This window comes from Sceloporus occidentalis, unplaced genomic scaffold (assembly GCF_023333645.1).
Source record: "Sceloporus occidentalis isolate IW3139 unplaced genomic scaffold, rSceOcc1.0.p SCAF_144, whole genome shotgun sequence".
NCBI classification, from domain to species: Eukaryota; Metazoa; Chordata; class Lepidosauria; order Squamata; family Phrynosomatidae; genus Sceloporus; species Sceloporus occidentalis.
Window position 1 is genome coordinate 1599340 of NW_028317124.1, and position 12710 is coordinate 1612049.

General features: G+C 44.2%; 1 protein-coding gene across 1 annotated transcript; it reads left to right on the forward strand.

Moving 5' to 3' along the window:
- The first annotated feature begins 938 nt into the window (after positions 1-938).
- LOC149280885 (HAUS augmin-like complex subunit 1) lies at positions 939-10547 on the forward strand. Its single transcript, XM_089499988.1, has 9 exons — positions 939-959; positions 2331-2505; positions 2619-2754; positions 4157-4291; positions 5531-5654; positions 6888-6953; positions 9620-9691; positions 10277-10324; positions 10464-10547. The coding sequence occupies exons 1-9, from the start codon at positions 939-941 to the stop codon at positions 10545-10547; spliced, it is 861 nt and encodes a 286-aa protein (XP_089356114.1).
- Positions 10548-12710: the final 2163 nt, after the last annotated feature.

The window sequence follows — 12710 nt, forward strand, 5'->3', positions numbered from 1 at the left end:
AGCATGTAGAACAACCTATGTGGTGATCGCGCATGCACACCATATGTACAAGGAAGACACCAGAGAAATTGGGGCGATCATTGCGGGTATTGTTTCCAGTCCTGGGGTGTGACTGAGCAGCCGACTGTCTTTGAAGTTCTGCTTTGTGTCCCACAGCGAGGATTTGCTTTACGGTAGCGTGACCGTGTTGGACACTTTTTTCCCCCCCAGATACAAATTTGGTTGGGTGTTACAGTTGCCATGTAGAGTACGTGGGATAGAATAGAACTTTATTACTCTGTTTTACATCCATCGAGGAGCAACGCAGCACTAAAGCTGTACTGGGGAATGACATGTCTACTGTAGAGCACAAAGCACACCGCCCCCCTGCCATATTGTCTCTGACTACTTTACCAGCTGCTGTATAAAGCAAAGTCATGGGGCAGGCTTTTCACATGTTTAATGCCACCATGACCGACCAGGTTGGCAGACAGCGCCTAGCAACAAACTGTGGGAACGCGGTTATTAATGCAGCAGGAAGTGTCCGCGTTCCCGGAAGTGACGCCACTGATCGGCATTCCCTGGATGTCATTATTGACAGTTGCGAGCAGTCGCAGGTTATAAAAATGTTCCCAAATTAAGCGCTCGTCACTGTCAGTAGAACAGTTCCTCCCTAAATAGAATTTTACCAATGTAATAAAGTTATGTGATTTTTAGCCGAAAAATAACATGTTCCGGCGCAGGCCTCCTGATTTTGCGAAATCTGTACTCGGTCATAGAGTACGTGCCTCCAGCAATATGGCGTAATCGCAAGGATAGCTCGCTTGACAGCCTCTCAGCCTATTGGACCATCCGTTGGCTCGAGCTTGTGGCGAAGGTGGTTTCTGATTCGCTGCTCTTTTCGTCACGTGCCCATTGAAGTTCTGGCGCGAGCCGGGGAACGAAGTACGGTCGGGGGGATGGAAGACAAGAGCACCAAGGTAATAATGAGGTGGGGTCACGTGACCAGGACTCCTGGCATATGCAATACATGCGTGATATATATTTTCCCAGACACGCCACATGAGTCTCTAATATAATAGCTGTTACTAAATACATTATCCACTATATTAGAGACCTATGTGGCGTGTGTGTACATATACATACATATAAAGACAGGGTATCGCCATATTGCTGCAGTATCAGCATTTATGTCTAAAGTATGACATTGAATACAGTCTTTTGCCTTTCCGTGCCGTATACATCTCCTCGCACCGTAACGTGTTGTTGGATTGTAAACTCATGTGTTTAGTGTTCTCCTTGCTGTTTTATTCATTGGCCAATCGGATCTCACGGTTCGCACCTTTACAACCTGCCGGGGCAGTTTTGCACCAACGCAGGAAGTAGCGAGCAGTGCGTCCCGATCTGGAACCTAACCCTTTCAGGTACAATAAGCATTTTGTGTGTGTGTGTGTGTGTATATATATATATATATATATATAATGAGTGTATATATAGCGGTAGTGTCACTGTGGACGGTGTTGGGCGCGTTTCCTAACATCATAAGCTATAGAAACAAAGAATTTAATGGCAGATCCGTTGGTCCGGATCTGGCCCTTATGTGGGTCCATGGGGCCCCGTGCGTCATTTTGCGGCCCCAAGGCATGTTCTTTCAGGCGCTGCCATCGCCTCGCACCGTGCGAGCTTCTCCTCCTCCAAGGATCGTGCCCAGCGATTGGCGGTCGGGCTCTCGCGTGGGTGTGCGCAGTGACATCATGGGCATATCAAACCAATCACAGAGCAGTCCAGATCCCAGCGACCTATGGAAATACCCCCCTTTTATACTCATTTTTGTTTTAATTATCATGATGTGGTTTGGGTGGGAATGGATCGCATTTCATCTTCAGACCCAGACAGCAAGAGGTCTTGTGTCGACCCTGCGTTCAGCCCGTTTAGTCCTGCTGTAGAGACTCAAACCTTAATCAGTCGTTGGTCTCGTCTTAGATTCAGGAGCATGTTTAAATCCCTCACTGTATTACCCTCTACCACTTCTGCTGGGAGGCTGTTCCACTTATCTACCACCCTCTCAGTGAAGTAAAACGTCCTTATGTGACATCTGAGCTTCTAGTTTTAGATTATGGCCTCTCGCTCTAACGTTCAGCACCTAAATGTTTCTCTCACTTCTCTCTCCCAAGCTGTATATATTGAGATCTTTTAGCCGCCGTCCTCTGAACTCTCTCCAGTATTTATATAGGTGATGGATCGCCTGCATGCTTAATAGCTTAAAAATAACAGAGTCCGTCCTGATGGTTACTGAGATATATATATATATATATATATGTATGTGGGTCTTTCACTTTATCATCTGACAGATTGTCGCTTGGCTGAAGAAGATGTACGGCGACCGGCCGGTGCCGCAGTACGAAGTAAACTCCAGGAACGTAGAGATCTTGTACCAGCTGGCGGAGTGGAATGAAACGCGGGATCGGGATTTATCTCTGGTCACTCAGGACCTAAAACAGAAGTCCGCGGAGGTCCAAGCAGAAGGTCGGTGGCTTGTGGAGGTTCAGGGGGGGGTTATAACTCAGAGGGGCAGATTGCGTGCTTTGTACCCGACCTCGTATCGTTTTCTTTCTTTTTTTTTTTTTTTTTTTTTACAGCAAAATGCCTGCAGGATCTGCTTTCAGACAGTCTGGGTCCCTCCTACATGAACCTCTCGCGCATGGGCAACAACTACCTCAATCAGTTAGTTGATAGCTGTCTGGCCCTTGAACTAAAGGACTCCTCGTTGGTGAGGTAACCCGGTTAAAATGGATCTGTTGCTTTTCCTCAAATCTTACGTTTTACAGTTCTGTTGATTTTTTTTTTTTTTTTTTTATTTTTTTATTTAACAGATTAAAGCCCAGCGGTCAAACGTTTAGACCCTCTAAGTAAATGAGGAATATAAAATATACTAAAACGTAAATAAAAAAAGGAACAAAAGTAATTAAACAAGGGGGACTGTTTTATCTGATGCACCGGTAGCGACCTGTCACTCAAAACAAGGTGCTTCCATTGGGGAAGGACCTCTGTGTTTACGGGGGGGCTTCCTTCATGGTTTCTGTGATGGTGGCTGATGTCAAAGATTTGGGGTCATTTCTGTGCTGACATCACCATGGGCTGCTCCCCCCCCTCCCCCCATGAAGACTTGTGCTTCCCAGTTGTCGGGAGAACAAACATTTTGGTTGGTGCTCAAAAGGCGGTAGGGCCCCGGTAGATACCGGGTCCTCTATATTTGTCTTCTGAGGCCGCACTCCCACAAGGGCCTATGCAGCCCTTTCCTTTCCTCCAAAGCCGAAGGAGGGCCGGATCTTCTAGGGTCCACCCATGAGGAGACCCACTGAAGTCTTCGAGGAGGAGCAGTGGCCAAAAGACAGATTTTAGGACAGGAATTCATCCGATAATGGTGGCCCTGCTACAAACATGGCCGCTGGGTGGGCTGCAGCCGTACATACAGCATTCTGGGATAGAATAGGAGGCAGCACCCAGACACCCCGTTCAAAAGTGTGGGGTCACTTTTCTAAATTTCTGGCTGAAACATAATTGCAAAAGTGTCTTCTAACAATCAATTAGCCTTAACCTTGGATCAGCAAACACAATGTGTCATTGGAGCACAGGAGTGATGGGAGTGATAAAGGGCCATTGGGACACAGGAGTGATGGGAGTCATAAAGGGCCATTGGGACACAGGAGTGATAAAGGGCCATTGGAATACAGGAGCGATGGGAGTGATAAAGGGCCATTGGGACACAGGAGTGATGGGAGTCATAAAGGGCCATTGGGACACAGGAGTGATAAAGGGCCATTGGAATACAGGAGCGATGGGAGTGATAAAGGGCCATTGGGACACAGGAGTGATGGGAGTCATAAAGGGCCATTGGAATACAGGAGCGATGGGAGTGATAAAGGGCCATTGGAACACAGGAGTGATGGGAGTGATAAAGGGCCATTGGAACACAGGAGTGATGGGAGTGATAAAGGGTCTCTGTACGCCTATGAAGAGATTCCAGTAAAAATCGGCCGTTTTCAGCTACAATAATCATTTACAGCATTAACCCCGTCTGCGTTGGATTTCTGATCCATTAAAGCGCATTCCTTTAGTTGCTGTTTCATATGGTACTTTAGGTGACGTAGTTGCGCTGTTATGTCTTCCTCTCCAGTTACATCCCTGCTGTGAATGAGCTGAGCGCGGAGCTGGTGGCGATAGAGGCGAGCAACGAAGAAATGGAGTTAGAATTAACCAACTTGAGGAAAAAACTGACTGAGGCTTTAGTGCTGGAAAAATCCTTAGAAGAGTAAGTGCAATAATCACCATTTTTTTTTGTTTTGTTCTAGATAGCGGGAGATGATGAGCAGATGAGCCCCGTCTAGTCGCCCGTTTCTCCTGCTGTAAAGACTCAAACCTTAATCAGTCGTTGGTCTCGTCTTAGATTCAGGAGCCGTGTGCCGATCCCATGCATGTTTAAATGGCGCACTGTATTGACCTCTACCACTTCTACTGAAAGGCTGTTCCCCATACCCACCACACTTTCACTAATGTAGAACTTCCTTTTATTACATCTAAAAACAACTCCTCTGTTAAGGAGTCAAACCCCAGTCTTCCGTGTGGAAGGTGGGCTATTTGCCTATTAACTAATGACATCATTGCCAAATTTTCTTTCCAAGGCTGTAAAATGTCATACTTCTGTTAGAATTTCATTAGGCCTCTGCAGGTGTTTTCCAGAAGAGGCATTTATGTTACACAATCTTAAAATGGCCTTATCATTGTAATACCCAGGAGGAATGTTTTTGCTGATTGGAGTGTTCCACTGGTTGCTATGGGAATAAGACCACCTTTTTTTTTTTTTTAAACTTTGCACCGGATTCGCTTTTGATCTGTTACACCCACGCTGTTCTTGTGGAGGGGTCAGACGCACGGAGAGGGATAGTAGAAAGCAGTTTTTTTGGATTGCATTACTTTTGTAGAGAAGTATAAACCCTGAGGGCATCATTCATTCGCTCTCATGCATTCGCTTAACTTACTCTATATGTCTATTCACTATACGAGGTTACAGATAGATGTTCCCTGTGAATTAATTGCCTGCCGCAAATTGACTTTGCTGACTTGTGTGTCCGACGTCCGCAGATGTAAGACGCGCTTTGTCTTTTTTTTTGCTCTTTTCTCTATTTTTTTGTTTTTTACTTCTTTTTAAAGCTTTAAAATAAATACCTGAAAGAGATGAACCGATTAGACGCCATGAGCCACAATAAAACATCATATCCTGGTGCTCGTTACTAAGGAAGACACGGGACGGCTCGGGGCCGCTGCCCTAGGCCCTACCTAATGCGTTTCTGGTCTGAGGGCAGAACATCCGCGTAGAATGGTTCAAGATTTTTAATAATCGCACAGTGTTTTTAAGAACACAATCTCTGTTCAAAAGCGTTTTCTATCGATCGATTAGTTATTTAAACGTTAACTTGGATTAGCTAAGTGACCCCGCACACACATACAATATACAATATATAATATATCTGTCTCTTCCTTTCTGTTCAAGGGATCTGAAGAAAGCAGAAGAACAGTGCAGCTTTGAGAAGGCGAAAGTTGATGTCCGTTCCCAAAACATGAAGAAATTGAAAGACAAATCAGAAGAATATAAATACAAAATCCAGGCTGCCAGGGTAAGTCGGGTTATAGTTTCCCGGCAGCGTGTGACTAGTTAGGGTAGATTAATAGTTGCAGAAATACCCCGGGTAAATATAATCATCTCCTGTCAACTAGAGCAACAGTCACCAAGGTCCGACGTATAATAGATTGCAAGCTTTCAAGCCTATCTGGGCCATCAGGCATATTATTATATTCCTACGACATGCGTAGATACTCTGGAAAGTTTACAATCCAAATTAACTCTTTCTATGGCTAACACTGTACAACGTTGCGTGTATAGCACGGGAGCAGACACCATAACTCCCTGTGGTCAGGGTCTGCATGATCATTCCTCCCCATTATGTTCTCCTTTTGTTACATTTCTGATTTGTTCTCATAGCTCCCAGTTATAGGTAGTTTTTAATGAATACATAAAATACATAAATACTAAAATCTGCAACAATGAGATTTACTGTGTTTAGATTATTTGGAATTGTTCTACCCTGACTGTGTTCCTCCTTCTGCAAACCATACAGAAGACGGCTTATTGACCTAAAGTAATTCCTATTCTACTGTTTGAAAGATAAATAACTCATGTTTGGGCAAATTTATAGAGTGAAACGATTTATATACACTGCCGTTCAAAAGTTTGGGGTCGCTTAGAAATCACCTTGTTTTTTCTTAAGTGCATTTTGTCCATTAAAATAACATGAAATGGGTCAGAAATCCAGCACAGACGGAAATGGCAGATTTTTATGGAATCTCTTCATAGGCACACAGAGGCCCTTTATCACTCCCATCACTCCTGTGTCCCAATGGCCCTTTATCACTCCCATCACTCCTGTGTCCCAATGGCCCTTTATCACTCCCATCACTCCTGGGTCCCAATGGCCCTTTATCCCTCCCATCACTCCTGTGCTCCAATGGCCCTTTATCCCTCCCATCACTCCTGTGCTCCAATGGCCCTTTATCACTCCCATCACTTCTGGGTTCCAATGGCCCTTTATCACTCCCATCACTTCTGGGTTCCAATGGCACGTTGTGTTCGCTGATCCAAGTTTAAGTTTAAAAGGCTAATTGATGGTTAGAAAACCCTTTTGTAATTATGTTACAGCCAGAAATGTCCTTGTTTTCCATGAAAACAGCTGAGTGACCCCCAAACTTTTGAACGCTAGTGATATAAATGTAACAATGTGAACAGAAAATCTTGTGATTTAGATAAAATAAGTCCCAATATTGTGTTGACGTTTCGAGCATCTGTTTTGCAGGACCAGCTTGCGGCTGCTGGTATGGAGGACTCGCTCAGCCATCGGTGTCTCGTTTCGCTGTCTGAGGTATTTTACACGTGTGTATTTTACATGCGTGTGTACGTCTGTGTGACATCATGCAGGTGTAGGATGAGTGAGGTATCGCTAAAAATTAAGAGGATTTTTTTTTTTTAGACCGTGAAACTTGAACCAAGGCCAAACACCCTGGAGAGAATTAGGATATGGCGGTAACCCGCATACAGTATTTACTTCTGCAATATCAGATTTCTTAACCCCTTAAGGACCGGGCTCATTTTTCGTTTTGTACCCTGTGGGACCGAGGCTGTTTTGACACTTTTGTGGTGCTTGTGTTCAGCTGTAATTTTCTCCTCACCCATTTAGTGAACCCACATAAGTTATATATTGTTTTTTTCAGGACAAGATGGGCTTTCTTCAGATACCATTATTTTGATCGTATCATCTTATTTACTATAAAAAAATTTAAAAAAACATGGTGAAAAATTGAAAAAAAAACACATTTTATGACTTTTATTTGAAAAATCTTTTACTCACCTAAAAAAGCAAGTAAAAAAACTAGCTAAATAGATTCTACTACTTGTCCTGAGTTTAGAAATACCCAATGTTTTTATGTTTTTTTGCTGTTTTTTGTAAGTTATAAGGCAATAAGTACAAGCAGCGTTTTATGATTTCCAAATCTTTTTTAACAAATCTGGTCAGTCTGCCTCCATCTCCTCTTTGGAACATCTTTGAAGCCGGTTAACTCAATTTAACCCATTCAAACCATATATTTTTGAAAACTAGACACCCCAGGGTATTCCAAATGCTGTTATTTTAACCCTTTCCATGCACCAATTATACAACTACACTTTGTCAAACTTTGTAATAGTAATTTTTTTTATTTTTTTTTCACACAAATTGTACTTTAGTTATAGATATACAGGTGCTGGTATATGCCACTGTCAAACAACACCCCAATGTGTGTTCAGCAACATCTCCTGAGTACAGCGATACCCCACATGCATGGATTTGTCAGATTGTTTGGCTGGTAAAAGGCTACTTTTGGGGCATGCGTAATTCAGGTGGTCATTTGGTCATTGTGCCTCCCTCTCCTCTTTGGAATATCTTTGAAGCCGGTTAACTCAATTTAACCCATTCAAACCATATATTTTTGAAAACTAGACACCCCAGGGTATTCCAAATGCTGTTATTTTAACCCTTTCCATGCACCAATTATAGAACTACACTTTGTCAAACTTTGTAATAGTAATTTTTTTTATTTTTTTTTCACACAAATTGTACTTTAGTTATAGATATACAGGTCCTGGTATATGCCACTGTCAAACAACACGCCAATGTGTGTTCAGGAACATCTCCTGAGTGCAGTGATACCCGACATGCATGGGTTTGTCGGGTTGTTTCAGATTTAAAATGCCACATTTGGGAAGTGCGCTTTTTTTCTCCATTTTGGTCAGTCTGTACCTATGCCCTATCTTTGAGCTAGGCCACTCCAATTTACCCCATCAGCCATTTTTTTTATATATTAGACACCCCTTGGGTATTTGAAGTGCTTTTATTTTAACTCTTTGTTGAGATTTTTGAGAAATTTTAGCACTTGCTCAAAATAATAAACTTTATTTTTTAATTTTATTTTATTTTTTTAATACTTTTTTTATATTTTTTTTACACATTTTGCTGGTACTGGATGGTTCATCTAGTGACATCACTGCATAATTATTTTTAAATGTTAGCACATTTTTTTAAATTTTTTTTTCCATTTTTTATTTATTTTTATTTTTTTTGAATATTTTACTAATCACATAGTGATTAGAAAGCTGGGCTCCATTGACTTGCATGGTTGAATGCAGTACCTGTATTCAACCAGCAAGTGGAGCCAGTTCTCTAGAGGGTCTGGAGACCCTCTAGCGAACTTTTTCGTCTTTATTGTTTTATTTCCAGGGCCGCCGCCATCTTGCTTGATGGCGAAGATCACCGGCAGCGGCGGCTGTGACCGCTCTCCGGAGCGGTCACAGCCCACCCAGAGGTAAGTGTTTGGTGTCGCTGGATGCCTCCTGATCGAGGCATTCCAGCGACACCATTTAAGTTTAGGAGGCGATCGTTGATCGCCTCCTAAACGCTTTTAAAACGGGCGTCCGCCGCCATACAATGTATGGCGGCTGTTGACGCCCCGGGGAGGGGCCAGACATGGCCCCCGATGCCGATCTCGGCCTTGCTGAATGCCTCGACATCGAGGCATTGCAGCAAGGCCGTTTAAGCGAAGAAAGTGATCCTTGATCACTTTCTAAGCTTATTTAATTTTTTGACGGTTCAGGACCGTCAAAGGTCATTTAGTGACCTTCTTGTTATGACGGTCCTGAACCGGCAAAGGTCGTGAAGGGGTTAATCAAACTAAAAGAGGAATACTGAGACTGGAACATGTGTAGTGAAGTCAACTCTCCCTTTAGTGAATAGACCCCGAATAGACTTTAGATATAAAATACGTTAAGTATCACGTCGTCAGGTGAGGATCTGAGTTAGTCTCGTGGTGCCTGAGGATTCATCCCTTTGCTCCTTCCCCTTTGGATGAATAAACATAGGGGTCACCTGCATGCCATTAAGTTCACGCTGCAGGCGCACCTTCGTGTGAGCGGGTAGGAGATCGGGGATACTGAACAGAGTTTAGACCTGGAATAACCCATGTTTTGTTTTTTTTTTCTTCTTCACTTTTCTTTCAGACGCTGTCCGGACTTAAAGAGCAATCCACGGTCACGAAGGAGAAGCTGAAATCTTATCTGGACTTAACGCCGGTAATTATTCTCCCACATTTTGTTAGTGTGAGGTTGAGAGGATGAATTCTAAATACCGTATTTGCTCGATTATAAGCTCCTCCTCTCTGGCAGCCACTACTGCTGCGGGCACTTCCTCTGGGGGCTTCTATGAAGGAGCGCTTGCACCACATGACCTTCTGGTGCGCCATCATAGAAGCCCCAAGAGGAAGTGCCGTTGTCTGCGTGCACCTGCTTCCTTCTCCCTGGCAGCCGGTGAACGTCTGCCCGATGCACGCAGACAACCTCTGCTGCTGCCGGCACTTCTGCCGCGGCTTCTATGACGGAGCACTGGCGTGACGTGACCTTCCGGTGCTCAGTCATAGAAGCCCCGGTGGAACTAACAGGCAGCAGAGGTTGTCTACGTGCAGTGCACAAATGTCCACCGGCTGCCCCCACTAGACACCAGGGAATCTGAAGTACAGGGAAGATGTGTGGGGAAGCATTGGTAAGTTGGGGTGGGGTATTGCAGCGAGGGGTGCTCTATTTTTTTACCTGCGTTCAGAGTTTTTATTCTGCAAACTGTGGCAGTTATTTAAATAATAACAAAGTTTCTGCTTCTCTCAGAACCCGTCGCTTGTTAAAGTGAAGATTGAAGAAGCAAAGCGAGATCTGGTAAGCGGAAGCGGGGTCTGCGGTCCGGTCAGCCGGTGCCGTTATAATCACCCGGTGCCGTTATAATCACCCGGTGCCGTTATAATCACCCGGTGCCGTTATAATCACCCGCCTAACGCCTTGTTTTGCTTTCTTTTAGAAAGCCACTGAGGCAGAACTAACGGCCAAGGTGAACACGATGGAGTTTGTGTTACCGGAGCAGAACAAGAGGAGATTGAACTGAGTTTGATTACCCGGTTTCTCGCTGTAAGCGCCCCGGCTTTGGAACTCACATTCAGCGCTCCGGCTAACGGCCCCAATATCAACCTTTACCCTCGCGCGCTGCTCATAAGAACTACTTCCTATTACATGATCAGCGATGTCTAGAATGTCATCGTTGGACGCGTTTCATGGGAATTCTTTTGGCTATTAAAGTGGATTTGCTGGGAGAAAACAAAAAAGGAAGATTTGAGAACTAAAAAGTAACTTGAGAATTTCATGAACTGTTTCCAGCTTCCAACCCCTCTTTATTTCAGACACCCCTTTGCCTTTCATCTTATGTAATTGTCATTTTTGGCACTGGCTGGTATGGTATGGGAGGGGGGGCACGGTGTGAGCGAAAGTAATGTAAATGGATTCATATTATTTCACTTTAACCAAATGTCAATATAACTTATAGACTGACACGGGCTGGTATTCTTTATCAATACCGATCGCTTTGTCTTTGAAGTTATGGTGAAGCCCCCGGGCTTTCTGTCGTCTCCCTAAATCTACTGAAAGACTTGGTAGAGTGAAAAACCAACGATCCTTGACTGCATGGAGCAGAAACAATGGCTGCTACTGTGTACTAAAACGTAAACGTGACCCTAAAAAAAACTTTACACACAAATAATAAAAATAGTAAAAAATACAGCCAGGCTGATGGGAGTTGTGGCTGCACGAGAAAAGCAAAAGGCTGCCATACTTGTGAAAACGTATCCTTTTTTTTTTTTTGTGTTTTAATAAATCCCAGAAAGCTAAACCGATCGTTTTGTCGTGAAGTTTGCCCTATAGATTTAACCCCTTAATGACAGCCCGTACATGTACGGGCTCGAGGTGCATTGTTTTGAATGGGTTCAGGGACCACCCATTGTCCTTACGGGGTTAAATGCACGCGGGGTATTTCTCTGATCCAGAGATGCAGCTGGGTACGTGGCGGTAGGCTTCTTTGCTGCTTTATTTAGTCAAGAAATCCTAAAAAGCATGGAAAGTTTGGTGGAAAAAAACTGAGCGACCTTGACAAGGGCAGACGACTAAAGTCAGCGCATCTCCAAAACTGCAGCTCTTGTGGGGTCTTCATGGTCTGCGGGGGTCGGTACCGATCAAAAGTGATCCAAGGAAGGAAAAGCGGTGAACCGGTGACAGGGTCATGGCGGCCAAGGCTCATTGATTCACCTGGGGGGGGGGGGGGGGGCGAAGGCTGCCTGTGTCAGATTGCTGAAAGAGTTAATGCTGGTTCTGATAGAAAGCTGCCGGAACGCGCAGAGCGTCGCAGTTTGGGGCGGCGTACCCGCAGACCGGTCAGGGTGCATGTGCTGACCCCGTCCGCTGCCGAAAGCGCCTACATTTGGCACGTGAGCGGAGTCCCTGCCCCGAGGGGTCAGGGCTGTTTTGGTGGGATAAGGGAGACCCACGCAATATTAGGGAGATGGTCACGATCTTCGGAAAAGGGAACGGACCTGGCTTGCTTTGTGTCTCGTAACTTCCAAAAACCATAAAATTAATACAAAATATGTATTTTAGTTGATTATTCATGCTGTGTATCAGACTATACATCTAAAAATACTATCAGAAGAAAGCTCTATCTGTCCTGGAAGAAAAAAAAAACATCATTTGTGCGGGTGCGCGAAAACGTAAAAAAGAGGAGAATCACGGTTAAGGAAACGAAGTGCGAGAATGCCGAAAGAGTAAAGAAGGGGATAAAGTCTGAGCCTTAAAACAGGCGGACTGGATGGGCCGAGTGCTTCTTATCTACCTCCAATTCTATGGTTCTGCGACAACGTGGATGAATTAAGCCAGGGGTTCTCAAACTGCGGCCCTCCAGCTGCTGCAGGACTACATCTCCCATACTCCTCAGCCAGCCCCTTAGCTGAAGGAGCATTATGGGAGATGTAGTCCTGCAGCAGCTGGAGGGCCGCAGTTTGAGAACCCCTGATATAAGCCAACCTCGTTGCTTGCTTGTCAAAAATATAAAATAAAAAAGGCAATAAATCAGGCATTTTATCCACAATATATACATTTATTTCCCAAACACCTTGACCTAATCAGATCGTATTCTGTCCAGCAGCTGAACCTAGTATAAGACAACAGTTTTAATCGCAACTCGTAGTAAAACAAGGCGTTTGCTTAAAGTAACAAATACTTTATC

Excerpts from the sequence above, each read along its gene's own strand:
- LOC149280885 (XM_089499988.1), top strand. The coding sequence starts at position 939 with ATGGAAGACAAGAGCACCAAG. Across the intron at positions 2,755-4,156 it reads AAGGACTCCTCGTTGGTGAG|TTACATCCCTGCTGTGAATG; the intron begins GTAACCCGGTTA and ends CTTCCTCTCCAG. Across the intron at positions 5,655-6,887 it reads ACAAAATCCAGGCTGCCAGG|GACCAGCTTGCGGCTGCTGG; the intron begins GTAAGTCGGGTT and ends TCTGTTTTGCAG.